This window comes from Anabrus simplex, chromosome 2 (genome assembly GCF_040414725.1).
Source record: "Anabrus simplex isolate iqAnaSimp1 chromosome 2, ASM4041472v1, whole genome shotgun sequence".
Lineage (NCBI taxonomy): Eukaryota > Metazoa > Arthropoda > Insecta > Orthoptera > Tettigoniidae > Anabrus > Anabrus simplex.
The window spans coordinates 558,147,814-558,162,983 of NC_090266.1; the positions used below are offsets into that span (position 1 = coordinate 558,147,814).

Consider the following 15,170-nt stretch of genomic DNA (forward strand, 5'->3'; position numbering starts at 1 on the left):
ACAGTGTGTGCTTTCGGCTTTTACAGTACCTGTGATCAGTACCACTATATGAGCGACACCATGGTTCTGCCTTGCCTATGATTAGTACCCATTATGTGAGGAACACCACAATATAGTACGAGTCCTTGTGGTTAGTACACTTATGTGATGAACACCATAGGTTTGCGTTGCCTGTAAATTGCAAGCCGTCCACCTCATGACTGTATCGATGAGTACTATCAACAAATTAATTTAAAAACCACCTAATCAATACTTTATTTTTTTGCCTTGGGCAAAATTAAAAATACATTAGCACACACAGAACATGTTTCGACCACTTAGTGGTCATCTTCAGCTGTATAAAGATAGCTTATATGAAAACATTTGGACAGTAAGCACATTAAACCTTAAAACTATGTCCCATGGGATCCAAAAAACTATTGCTCTAGGTGCTCTAAAAGAAAGGATAGTTGGGGGGGGTTAGGTAATATGTGTGGATGATACTTAAATTAGTGGTTAGTACACTTATGTGATGAACACCATGACTTAAATTTGATTAGTACCGCAACATGACAAATACCATGGTTCTACCTTCCTAGCGATAAGTACCATTATGCGGCCGATGACCTGGATTTTGGACCCCTTTAGACTACAAGCATCATCGATTCAGTGTTGTGCTTTAGAAGCAATCCCTTGGTCATTAATAGTATTGTTTAACGCTAGTTTCTGGGAATGTGGGGCATTGCGGGTCGGATCCACTGATTGTTTTAAATTCACATCTATCCATTCATTCTTTGTCCTCACGTTTTGAATTCTGGTCAGTGGAGGATTTTGGATTTTAAAATTGTCATTACATTTCGCCTCACTTCGTACCATTAGGGGCCGATAACCTAGGTGTTAAGTCCCTTTAAACAACAATCACCATCATCATCATCATCATCATCATGAACAGCAACCAGAATTTTCATGCACAGTTTTCAGTGAAGCCTTCAAAATAATTGTACTCAATGATGACGTTAGAACAAAGATTTTGTTTGGTAAATCTCGAAATATTCGGGTATACTGTATATAGAGGCACTTCTTATTACTTATTGTCTCTCAAAAATTTGGGGTCTCAATTCATTTCTCTTTGCTCCAATATAATTGGATGCAAGGCTTACAAACCTGGGACATCAGAATGGAGAGGGCAAAGTAGGCCTTAATTTCATCCTCGTTAGTGTCAAACCACTTGATAACTGTCTTTTTTCCATGTGGGTCCGATAATTGTTCCATAGCATAAATATTTGTTTCTCCGTGCAGTGTGGGAAATGATGGGTCTATAAACTGCAAGAACATGGACAACTCCAATACAGAATTATCTGAATATGTGTGTGTCTGTTCTCCTGATGCCCCCAGAAACCCTGTAAAATGATGAACAGTTTAGTTGGTTATCACTGTTACTAACCCACGCCCATTCACTATGGTTTGCTTTCGCACGCAGGGCTTTAGATATGATTTTGCAGTCGCTCGTATCAGATCAGCTGTCACTTTCTCTTAAAATCTCTTCTTCAATATTATCTTAATCACCATTGCTGTCCTTCAAATCACTGTCTAAGACACTTTCAATTAACTCAGCAATAGCATTGCTGTCACTTGCCTATACAATGGCTGGAGCCATGTCTAGGAGACTGACACCTGACGAAATGTTTGTGCTTTCAGAGGCTGCAGTTAGGCAATAATTCCACTAGTTAACAAATTTACTTTTTTTTCTGGTTTGTAAATGGGTGGATTTACCTAATATTGGGGTGCTGAATACACTGGTAAAATCAATTTTTCTCTATGATGTCACATTTCCTAGATATACAGCAGAATAAAAAATGGTAATAGCAAAAATTGAAACACCAGAAAATTGAAAACTATTAAAGTTCACAAAAAATAAGCTAAAATCGGGAGAAATAATAGAATAATCAGGAGGCAGGAAAAATAGTCGAAAATCAGGAGTCTCCCACTTAAATCGGGAAAGTTGGCAGGTATGATAAATGTTTATACATTTCTAAATAATAGTGTGTGGTTAGATAGAATCTATTTTAATTGCTTCTTTTTTAAGTGTAATACTGTTGCCATATGTTTTCTTTTTCAGATAGTTTATAAATTTATTTATATAAAATTAGTTTCAGCAGACTGAATAACCTAACATTTATAAATTATTCGAGTCAAAACTGAAAAGAAATAGCTTCAAATGTTACCAAAAAAAGTAGTTGTATTTAAACACCTTCATAAAATGTCACCAACCTCAGCTGGGATCAAACATCCTATCCTGGAAACACAACTAACTGATTCAGCCAAATGAATTGAGTTTGGCTTTCAAAAATTTGTATTCATGTTGTGTTTTGGCTGTGCGGTTCGGGGCACGCGGCTATGGACTTGCATCTGTGAGGTAGTGGGTTCAAATCCCACTATCGCCAGCCCTGAAGATGGTTTTCCGTAGTTTCCCATTTTCACACCAGGCAAATGCTGGGGCTGTACCTTAATTAAGGCCTCGGCCGCTCCCTTCCAACTCCTAGGCCTTTCCTATCCAATCATCGCCATAAGAAAAATCTGTGTCGGTGCGACGTAAAGCCACTAGCAGAAAAAAAAAAAGGTTTTAGGAGCCATTTGGAGACAATTCTGTCTAATTTTAATTTATCTCATAAATAAAATCTTCGCCATACTGGGGGACTATGGAATTAAAGGTAGATTATTAAAAGCAATCAAAGGCATTTATGTTGACAATTGGGCTTCAGTGAGAATTGATGGTAGAATGAGTTCTTGGTTCAGGATACTTACAGGGGTTAGACAAGGCTGTAATCTTTCACCTTTGCTGTTCGTAGTTTACATGGATCATCTGCTGAAAGGTATAAAATGGCAGGGAGGGATTCAGTTAGGTGGAAATGTAGTAAGCAGTCTGGCCTATGCTGACGACTTGGTCTTAATGGCAGATTGTGCCGAAAGCCTGCAGTCTAATATCTTGGAACTTGAAAATAGGTACAAAGTGTATGGTATGAAAATTAGCCTCTCAAAGACTAAATTGATGTCAGTGGGTAAGAAATTCAACAGAATTGAATGTCAGATTGGTGATACAAAGCTAGAACAGGTTGATAATTTCAAGTATGTAGGTTGTGTGTTCTTCCAGGATGGTAATATAGTAAGTGAGATTTAATCGAGGAGTCGTAAAGCTAATGCAGTGAGCTCGCAGTTGCGATCAACAGTATTCTGTATGAAGGAATTGAGCTCCCAGACAAAACTATCTTTACATCGGTCTGTTTTCAGACCAACTTTGCTTTTTGGGAGCGAAAGCTGGGTGGACTCAGGATATCTTATTCATAAGTTAGAAGTAACAGACCTGAAAGTAGCAAGAATGATTGCTGGTACAAACAGGTGGGAACAATGACAGGAGGGTACTCGGAATGAGGAGATAAAGGCTAATTTAGGAATGAACTCGATGGATGAAGCTGTACGCATAAACCGGCTTCGGTGGTGGGGTCATGTGAGGCGAATGGAGGAGGTTAGGTTACCTAGGAGAATAATGGACTCTGCTATGGAGGGTAAGAGAAGTAGAGGTAGACCAAGATGACGATGGTTAGAGTCAGTTTCTAACAATTTAAAGATAAGAGGTATAGAACTAAATGAGGCCATAACACTAGTTACAAATCGAGGATTGTGGCGACGTTTAGTAAATTCACAGTGGCTTGCAGACTGAACGCTGAAAGGCATAACAGTCTATAATGATAATGTATGTATGTAAATAAAATGAGTTTTGTCTTTACATTGCTCAGAATTTAAAAAGAATAATATTTCTGTACCGGTCGTGACCACAGTAACAAGGGGACATGTAAATTTTTAATTTTTTCCGTAATTTCTGTCTGTATGTATTGCAATGAGTTGGTGGGGTAGTAGGATCAATTAACACTAGACGCCGGGCTGAGTGGCGCAGACAGTTGAGGCGCTGGCCTTCTGATCCCAACTTGGCAGGTTCGATCCTGGCTCAGTCCGGTGGTATTTGAAGGTGCTCAAATACGTCAGCCTCGTGTCAATAGATATACTGGCACGTTAAAGAACTCCTGCGGGACGAAATTCCGGCACCTCGGCTTCTCCGGAAACCATAAAAGTAGTTAGTGGGACGTAAAGCAAATACATTATTATTATTATTATTATTATTATTATTATTATTATTATTATTATTATTATTATTATTATTATTATTATTATTATTAACACCAGACTGGTAGCTTCTATACTAAGATTTATTAACTAAGCACAAACTACACAGGACTACACATAAATTTTGCTCATACGCACACTTACACAGTTCGCGCACTCCCTCTCTCCCTTAGTTTCTCATTTGTTCTCACAGTACACAATTTTAAATTCACAAACAAGATAAACAGTTGTGTCACGAAGTCACACGTCACATGGCCACACGTTCTCTCCTTCACCGTTAGTCCGCACTGTAACCGCTAGTCCGACAATCACAGCATTCCACACACTTCACAGTTCTGGCAGTCACTCGCTGACTGAGCTCACGACTGAACTACTACACCAACCCAGGTTTTTTAAAATCGGGTTGGGGGAGGGGGGGGAGTCCGCTCTCCCCGCGTGACCATCGACTCAATCTACCTGGCCTCTGACATGCTATTAATTCCTAAGAAGAAAGGGATAGCAGGGAAGAGTGGGAAGTGATACTACAGGAGTATCTGCCTGTCCCCATGCACAGCATATTACCAGGCCAGATGTGATGGTGGGTATCGATAGCGGTGTAATCGGGTAGTAAGGATCAAGAAAAAAACACATAGGCGGAAATAGAAAGATGCCCACATATAAAACCTGACATTTTGTAAATAGCACAGGCAAGGGTGTGGTTCTGGAGAGGTCCAGGTGATTGCGTTAGTTGGGAACAGGTATCGTGCACAAGTCATAAGCCTATTCCTCGCCAGTCCAGTTGTTCAAGGGATCAGTCCTTCTGGGCACTGCTGTGACTAGCGCGGGCCTTGCCGTTTGCGGAGCCATACGTCAAGTACCACTAGGGCCTGCTGCACAACGCCGCCTCCTTGGGGTCCCTCGTACCCAGTCTCCGATCCCGGAGAATGAGGCCAAGCCCTCCTGGGTGGGGGCCTCCTGGATGGGGGTGGGTCCCGACGCAGGGCCTCCTTCCTCTCCGCCTTCGCCATGGCCTGGTACACAGGGCAACTCCGATGAGAGGCCGGGTGGCCCCTCGTACAGTTGGCGCACACCAGTGCCTCTTCAAGTGCTGTGCAGGCCATGTATTGGTGATCACCCCCATAACGGTTGCACCTCACTAAGAGCCCACACCTCTCCTGCCAGTGGCCCCACCTCAAGCGGCGGAAACACTGCAAGAGCTGCTGAGGGGGACGTTTCGGTTTCACCTGATGGCCGCTTCCCACTGAGGTGGCTCCTCGGTCGGCTGCTGTCCTGGGAGAATCACTGGGTTGCGGCTGGGCGGCCCTCTCCTGGTGGGCCAGCGTCCTCTTCTTTCTCCTGGTCCAGGGCCAGCACCTTCTTTCCGGGGGTGGGGGTCCCTTCTCAGCAGCGTAAGAGGCCTCGTTCTGGTGGCCCTCCTTCCGGCCTGGTGACCTGGTTGATGGTGATTCTGCTGTGGAGACATCGTGTCCCTCATCCTGGCTGGCGGCGGTGGCGGCGGTCGGTGTTGACAACTGACTGCGTTCCCTGTCCTGTGGGGTGGTATTCGATGCCTGCACCTCGACAGACATGCTGGCAGGCAGCCTCTGATCGCCAGGGGGCGTCCTCCTCTACTGCCGTCCGCCGTCTGGAGGGCTTTCCTGGATTGCGTCCGGGTGATAGGCCCTTCCTGGTAGGCCTTGGTCTGCGTCCACTTCAAGAAGGTGGTCCATGGTGGAGTGATCTGCGTCCACTTCGCAGTGCCGAGCCGCTCAGCCTGGGTCGCACAGTTGCGGCGCCAGGGGGCGGCATGCTCCATCTCCGTGGTGGCGTTGTTGATCTCTGGCTGGGTGGTGGATTAGGTCGGTGTTAACCGCCCTATGCTTTAGCCTCCTTGGCATCTGGGTAATGGCCTCCCTGGTCTCCATCTCGGCCCTCCTCGTGGGGGCTCCGGCGTTCGTCCCTGGCATGCCACCCCTCCCTGGTAGTTGGATGACCTGAAAGAGAGTAGAGAGCTCCTTCTTCACGTCATGCATCCACTCCTGATCGTGATGCCTGATGAGGCCTCCTGGTAGAAAGCTCTCCACGCACATAGTCGTCGGGGGCCTCTTGCCTCCCTGGAGAGGGCGCCACACTCTGTCCAGGACTAGGCCCTGTAGTAGACGAGCAGCGCCTCGTACTCCGGATCCGTGTAGCCCTTGGAGAAGAAAAAGCCGTTAGGGGGGTTGCACCCGTCCCTTTACGGCCCCATCTCCACCTCGGTCTGTGACGCTTCCTGCTCCGGCTCCGTCAGTGGTGACGATGTCTTCGGTTCTGTGCTGTCTTCCATCCATTGTGGCATTCACCAGAAGCGACCTCAACTGTAGACAACTCTGCGCGCCAACGCCATGCCATAGGGAACGTCCCTGTTGTTCACCGTGGTCATCCTGGTCCTCCTGAAATATAGCTCGTGAAAAAGAAGGTGAGCACTGAGAAGTGCTCAGCTCAGACAAAAGCTCTTTTGGAAGTGTACCAAGAAGTACAGTTGTCTGACTAGTACTGATAAAGTACAGGTCGCCTAGCGAGGAGAGAGAGCGAGTGAGAGGAACACGTCCTTCCACTACGGCAGTCAGGCTCATCCTCCTCAGGAAAGTCACTCCTCTATTATATACCTTATATACCTGCATTCATTTCCAATATTTGTATATAAATTTCAAACTGTCTTCGAACTTTAGCATCACATAAGATTTTAGACTATCACTATTGTAATTTACTACACATATGACAGCCTTGTTTAAGTGAAAATTCACAAGCATATTCAGTAGTGCAACATATTTTTAATCAATTTGATATTGTTAATGACAAGATATTGTAAAGTTTTTTAATGTATTCACTCATGCAACATGTTTTACGATTTTCCAACCAGACGTCTGGTAGAACTTTGAGGTATTGATATGACTGATGATGCCCCACAAAGGAGGCAAAACATGTCTCAATTATTTTAATGATGTTTAACTAACACATTAACATCTTTTACTGTATTGAATAGGTTGAAGTTAAAATAAATTTTTTACATTTATTATCCAGATTAATCGTCAAGTAATTTCCATAGTCCTCTGCCGTGGTACCGCGGACGAAAGCGAGATGGGGCCAGCCTAGCACTTGAGTCTTGTTCGTGATTGGCGCGATCGAAGCGTGAGGGGGTGGGCCAATATGGTGATGCCCCCGGCGCGTAGCAAGTTGGCATGGCGGACGCTATAACCATTACAGCATCTATGTACGTATGCATGTATCTACGTGCATCACAAGAAAACGGCTGACGAGAATTTAATGAAAATTGGTAGATAAAGTCGGGGAATAAGTCTCTACAATCTAGGCTATAAATAATATTATTCACTCTGAGTGAAATGGTAGTAACGGGAAGGCCTGAATTTAATTTTCACTACAAAAAAAATTTCAGATATTTGTTATTATTGGCCCTAACGATAAATACTACATAATTAGTTATATATTATTAAATTTCCTATTATTTATGTATTATACATTTTTACCATACCGGCTATGATTATAGAGATATTTATGAATTTGGATTTTTGTTGCTAAGTCCATATCAGCGCCGAGGTACGAGAAAATGTGTAAACAGAATTTAATGAAAATTGGTATGTAAAGTGGGGGAATAAGGAACTAGAGTCTATGCTACAAATAATTTTATTCACTCTGTTCAAAACGGTAGTTTAGGGGAAGGTGCCGAAAATTTGATTTTTAATTACCTATCTTATTAGTCATATCGAAAAGTACTACATAACAAAAGTTATAGAGAATTCAATTTCCGATTATTTATGTCTTATTCAGTTTTATCATACTGACTATAATAATATTGGTGGTGGTGATTAAATTGTGAAGATAATTATAAGAATGAGAAAAAAGTCATGAAGGAATGATTGCTTGAATAATAACACAAGAGGGAGTCATGAAAAAGACAACTCACTTTACATTAGATGCTCTAATATCACAGGGTCGGAAGAAAACTAAACGTGAAGGCCTGCAATATAGAAAGCTCATAAAATTGATCAACAATAACATTAAATAGACCAATGTTTATTGTTATATGCTTTGTGTATTCTGCTGCCATTTATCTCCGATAGATGGGATTACTGCTGCGTACTGGAGTATAACAGCCTGCCTGAATATTGGCGGGAAGTAGCTGGGGAGTTAGATCTCTCTCTTCTTTAGCATGCCATTCCTCTGGTTCATACATTTTCTGATATTGCTGGTACGTAACACCAGTGGCATGGTGAACACATTCATTACCCCAGCTGCAAAAATGTGTTTTAAATGTAAGCAATAGCCCACTACACTCTCTAAAGTCAACATTACCATTTTATAAGGCTGCATTTTTCTTGGAAAGGTCTACCTTAGAATATTTTCAACCACACACTCGCACATACTTCCAAACCGATGTTCACGGCAGTGACGACACCATCATAACTTAATCTATAGTGTAACAGTAAATGCTGTACTTGGGCTAGCAGAGCATAAGGTTCAACGCAGGGCTTGTACGGCACTGAACTGGAGTGCTTATGGAGGGAGAGAGGTTTATCGAAATAAATTTTGATTCAAAAGACTGAATTTATTAACAAATGTTCAAATTTCATATCACCTCTGTACAGAAGAAATAGTGGGAAGTGTTCTTTCCTCGTTGTAGGGTTGGTGATGTCCTAGAATTCCAGCTGCTCCTATCCTCTCTGCACCATTGAACCACGATTCCTCCCTCGATGGAAGTTCTTGAAGATCTAGAATTTCTAGAAGATCCATATGATGTCTAGAAGATCTATGCGGTGTAGAAGTAAGGGTGTTGAAACAAATCACGTAAATGATAAACGTGAACGAACACAATTAAGCCTTGGACGTCTTAATGCAGAAAGCGGCTTCTGCACAGATGAGAAAAAGATATAGTAATGGTTTTAACAAGGTTTATAACACATAAGAACTGTATAATTGAAGAATTATCAGACGGTAGAATGTCACTGAAATCTATCCCATGTTCTATCATTAAACACGTGAAATGAATTCTATGCGGCCAAATGTCAATAAATTTGAACACGCACATAAGTATAACACTTGGAAATTAAACAAGCTGGGTTGAATGTTAATGAGATTAAACTCGTAAAGTGAATAGCCACTTGAAACTTGTGTCGTCGAATGTCAATAAAGTCAACCTAATAAATAGCCACCTAAAGCTTGTGATAATTGGCATAATATGAAGTTATTCCATACAACATATTTCTAAGTCTTAACACTGTTTAAATGTAATCAATTGCATTGAAATGAAATAAGAATCTTTCACTCGTGAAATCAATCTTGTTCACGCATGTTAATGAAAAAATAAAGTGAAATTGATCATTTATCAACACTCCTTAGTTCGAATGTTCGTAGAGTTGAAAATGCACAGTTCAAATACACAGTCTACAGTCCATCTACAAGAATATTTACACAGTTTAGAAAATTATCTACACACGAAATTGTAAGTTAATGACGTAGTCACTAAGTTCAAGTTAATTCTGTACTCAATCACTTGTTAATGTTTGCCACTCAAGAAATTCTAAGTTAAAGCACGGTTATGTCAATGAGATTTCTCGAAATATGCAATCACTTTGTAAGGAGCAAAGACTGTTCCAAATCCTATCACTGTTCACAACGTTAACTTTGAATTATGAGCACTTGGAAAAATAATTGCAAGTCTTAGACATTCATTCAGAACAAACAATCACTTGAAAATATTAGAGTTTGGTGAAGCACAATTTATATCGATCTTCGTTGGAGCAGAATTCTATCAGTCACGAGTTAAAGAAAATTTTATAAGTCCACACTCAACACAACGGAGTTAAAGTCCGGGACTCGACGAAATATGACTATCACTTAGCGTTACATCGTGATTCCCATGAGTCGACTGACCGGGTTCGACTGTGGTACAGAAGACACTGTGTTCTGCCTTGAGAAATGGTCCTCCTTATATATTCAAATCTTGAAGAGAACAGCAATTGCAATACATTGAATATCTCCCTGGATTTACTTTGGATTCACATCAAACTTGGTAGAATTGGAGATAAAAAATTGGGCAACACGATGTTATTCCCATAATCTAATTATTCTTCTGGAAAAAAGTTATTAAGTGTAGAACATTTCGAATGTTCTCTGGCTGATGCCATCTCTTGTTCTTAAGGAGGGGTAGCTGTGACGTCATTCGCTCCACGTCACATACGAGCTGCTTGCTATCGCTCGCTGTTGAGACGGCGCGCAGCGCGGAATTCAAGTTCGAAGTGCGAGGACTTTAGCTTGGACCAGTGTTACTGGTGCAGTAGCAGATTTTAAAAGTACAGTTCCATCTGGTGACGCTTAATACAGTTATGGTTTTCACAAAAATACACTGGGACTAACAATTTGTTTTTAACTTGAAAAGCCTAATCTAAACTGAATGACCAAAATTTAAGTGATATTTTACCGTCGCCAAAGTTTTATAGTTTCATTCGCCTACTGAGTGTACGTGCATCAACTACAAATGAGATAAAATATTCGCCATGACATATAACACACGCACACGTTATATTCATGAAGAATGCCACAGAACTCATGAAATCTTCACTTATAATCCAAGAAGAACACTACGAGAATTCACTATATACCACCATCAAAGAAAACCAAGTACAAAATTCTTTTACTTTGCGCTTAGCTCTGTGTTCAAGCTGGGTAACCTAAATATTTTTGGCTCTATTTTTATTGGCAAGGCGATGTGCAAGTGGCTATACTGTTAACATGTTGATATTTTTCTTTTAGTCTCTAGTGTGTGGCACTGAACACTTAGTGTCTAGTATTAAAACTAACATACCTTATCCGAGCTAGCTGGCCTGTCACCATAAATTGCTGTTGGGGGAGTGTCCACAGCCCCGCCCTGGTCCCAGGACAAGGAAGCTTTAAGTGCATGCGTCAACCAAGTGACTTAAATTTCACTGGAGTAGCTCTCTTTCGTGCCAGCAAGGAAACCCAGCTCGCTGGAGAACCTGAACTGCGGTAGTGCGAGCGTATTTTCGAGACAGCTGTACTTGGCTTGGTTTAGATGTTCGCAATTTTTTAAACATTATAAAAAGCGTTCCAAGGAATAATAAAATGTTAATACAAAGTTACTTACCCCAGCAGCGGTGGGGTAGATAGGGTTCAGTGCACGCCACTGCGTAACACACTGGATCATCGTCAGTATTCCAGCTATACGATTCCTACTCTGAGGCAGTGATTGGAATGAGCAGTGTGCACACTTAAACGGAATAATGACACGGGAGTGTTCGCGGCTGTCTGCGGCCTGGTGATTATAGGTCTGGAACTTTGAACTGTTAGATTGACACCGTAGTACTTTTCCGTTAAAAGTGAGAAAATGTGCTCTTTTTCATTTTATCAAATATTTTGTATGACAACATTGCTTTTAATCACAGCATCCGTACTGACGTCATTGTAATGACCTATGTTGACTTCAGTTGGGAAAACTATAAGGACAGTCTTTCTGAGAATTCCATAGTGAAGTACGGGTACATCAGCTAGTTAGTGTATTTGATACAAATACAATATATTAATCTATGCATTTGCTAAGTAGTGGCATCTAACTCTAATATAGAATGAAGCATAAATGTTTATACATTTCTAAATATTTGTGTGTGATTTGACAAAAGTTACTTTTACAAGTATAATACTGGTACTGTATGTTTTCTTTTTCAGGTAGTTTGTTTCTTTATTTGTTTGTTTTGTTTATTTATTTATTTATTTATTTATTTATTTATTTATTTAAAATTAGTTTTACCGAGCGAGTTGGCCGTGCGCGTAGAGGCGTGCGGCTGTGAGCTTGCATCCGGGAGATAGTAGTTTCGAATCCCACTATCGGCAGCCCTGAAAATGGTTTTCCGTGGTTTCCCATTTTCACACCAGGCAAATGCTGGGGCTGTACCTTAATTAAGGCCACGGCCGCTTCCTTCCAACTCCTAGGCCTTTCCTATCCCATCGTTGCCATAAGACCTATCCGTGTTGGCGCGACGTAAAGCCCCTAGCAAAAAAAAAAAAATTAGTTCTGGCAGACTGAAGAACCTTACTTTGTATCATTGGCTTCCACTAAGTTAGAAAACTCCTGCGGTACAAAATTCTAGCACTCTGGCAGATAATGTAAGAATGTTAAATAACATTATTTATAGATCTCTCAATTGTACAGCAACTGGGAACTCAACATAGAACAAAGGGATAAGGTTCAGTGTGGTATCTCTTGTTTTTAGATGTTTTGTACAGTTTTATAATTCGTTTAAATGGTGTAAGTGAATCTGCCTACATGACACCTGACATTAAATGAGTGAAAAAGACAAACTCTCGATAAGGGAAATTGTAATGTTTTTCATTTCTAGGAAAACAAAATTGTATGATGTCCTGAAAAGTATTTTATTTTAATAGTGAAAAAATTACTGTTGCCAGTTGTAATTTCAAACTAATTACAATTTACAAAATATAGTTGTAAGCTGGGCTGAGGGGCTCAGATGGTTGAAGCGCTGGCCTTCTGACCCCAACTTGGCAGGTTCGATCCTGGCTCAGTGCGGTGGTATTTGAAGGTGCTCAAAATGTCAGCCTCGTGTTGGTAGATTTACTGACACATAAGGGAACTCCTGCGGGACCAAATTCCGGCACCTCTGTGTTTCTGAAAACCGTAAAAGTAGTTAGTGGGACGTAAAGCCAAAAACACTATTATAAAGTTGTACTTTCTAACTTTTGTTCTTTCATGTAATTAAAGAAAATCCAAGTTAAAAATTTTAAGATTTTCTTGTTATTTGAAAAAAAAAGAGAAAGAAAATTCAACAAGAAATATCAATACAATTTTTGCAGAAATCTCCTCAGGCATCAATTCAGTATTATGTTACTTCTAGAACCCATTACTTGTCACTGTCTTGGTCAGTCAGACAGAATATTTCAAGAAGCCTATTGCCAAGGAGATATCCAAATAGTTTGTTTTTGAATAACTTATAATTAAGCATTTTGAAATTGGGATCTACTTAAAGCTACACTTTGATGATGCTGGGCTTAGTGGCTCAGACGGTTGAGGCGCTGGCTTTCTGACCTCAGCTTGGCATGTTTGATTCTGGCTCAGTCTGGTGGTATTTGAAGGTTCTGAAATAAGTCAGTCTCATGTCGGCAGATTTACTGGCTCGTAAAAGAACTCCTGTGGAACTAAGTTCCGGCACCTCGGCATCTCCGAAAACCGTGAAAATGTAGTTAGTGGGACGTAAAGCAAATGACGTTATTCTTTGATGATGCTTTGTGGAAAAGTTAATTATTGTTTTAAGGGTACTTCTAGCGATTCTATGATCAGGTATAAATATTTGAATTGTGTGAAAATTACAAAAGAAGTTTGTTTCCTTCTGCAGGTCCTCTCTTGGCTACAGTTGTTATAATGTTAACTGGCCAGATACTAAAGGCAGTTTCACCCAAATTTGGATCTTTGGTTGCTGAGGAAGCAAATCGAAAAGGTTATCTACGATATATTCATTCGAGAATCATTACAAATGCGGAGGAAATTGCCTTTTATGGTGGAGAAAAAGTGAGTACATAAGTTTAATTATTAAATTGAAATTAAGCCTATAATACCTTCACGGTATCAGTGCGTAGCAGGCCGGTGGTGGTAATTACTCTGTACCATATGAGCAACAGTGCTGATTCTTGTTTCGTTATCCGATATCTTTAAAATTCCCATAGTATTTATGCACCCTGCCCTTAGTTATTCAGATACCATATCCTAGGTGATATGAGAGATTTCCTAATTAACCATTTAACATGCTGATGATGGACAGATGGACATTAAACTTCAGATCAATGGCAGTTTGTTTATTTAGTTAAATCATAATCATCAATATTTTGCTTTATCTTTAATCTCTTGGAATTAGCAGGTTTTTCTTCTTTCATCTTTTCAGAAAAGTTAATTGACTGATCACCAGTAGCCCTGTATTGAGGTATTTTATGCCCCCAGTTATTTGCACATGCCACCGGATTTGTATTCAACAAACGTAATATAAAAAGTTGAAACAGAAGAAAACACTACTGTAAATACTACAGTGAATGCACTACAGTACAAACGGTTCTACTATTCAGTTTTTTTCTTCTTGCTTCAGTTGTGCAGTAGGATCATTTTCTATTGATAGTAGCGCCAGATGATTCAAGTGCTCCTGAGTTTGAGATGTACGTAAATGATTCTTAGAGGCAAGATTTTTCAGTGTTTTGAAAGGTTTCAGTTTTATAAATTACAAATTTAGTGTTATTGATTAATGTTAAAAACAGAGAAATGAATTATGTAGTATTTTTATATATTAAGTGTAATCTGCTTTTGAAAACTGCACATTAGGTGGATTTTTCAAGTTTATTCTAGCAATTTAATCAAGCTTATATTTCTGTGTCACAGATGTATGATAAAATTAAATGATACACTATTTTACAGTCCAGTATAGCATATTTGATTAAATCTAACCTTGACATGGTCATTATCATACTTTTGATCATATTTGTGACAAGGAAGGTCTGTGGTAACCACAAAACTTGTGATTTTGCATCATGAGTCACATGAAATGTTGTACAATTCAAAGCACGCAGATTACAAAACAGGAGCAAAAGACTGGAAATATAAAAAACATTGCTGATACAAGAATTTAAAATATACATGCTTCTTTATGTTCTAAATTGTACAACTGTAATTCATTATCATCCTCCTCCTTTCCCTCATCCAGCTCCTGCCAGGTTGGGGTATTTATGGAACTTCTCCCCCTTTCTCTCCTTCCACCATTCCTGTTCCATCATTTTGTCTCAGTCCAGGTTTCCTCTCCTTGCACTCCTCTTTATTGAATCTGTTCACCTTGTTGTAGGTCACCCTCTTGCTCTCCTTCCCTCAGACTTCATCTCCATCATCTGTTTTGGTATTCTTTTCTCCCCCATCCTCTTTACATGTCCAAACCATCTTTGTTCTTTCCTATCAATTCTCTCATTTAGGT

General features: G+C 40.4%; 1 protein-coding gene across 2 annotated transcripts in view; it reads left to right on the top strand.

Moving 5' to 3' along the window:
• The window catches only part of Abcd1 (ATP binding cassette subfamily D), a 349,165-nt gene that overhangs the window by 96,658 nt on the left and 237,337 nt on the right, over window positions 1-15,170 (top strand). For both annotated transcript variants that reach the window (XM_067140944.2, XM_067140945.2), the window contains one exon: window positions 13,560-13,732. In XM_067140944.2, coding sequence (XP_066997045.2) covers window positions 13,560-13,732 — 173 coding nt within the window. The remainder of the gene's footprint in view (window positions 1-13,559; window positions 13,733-15,170) is intronic.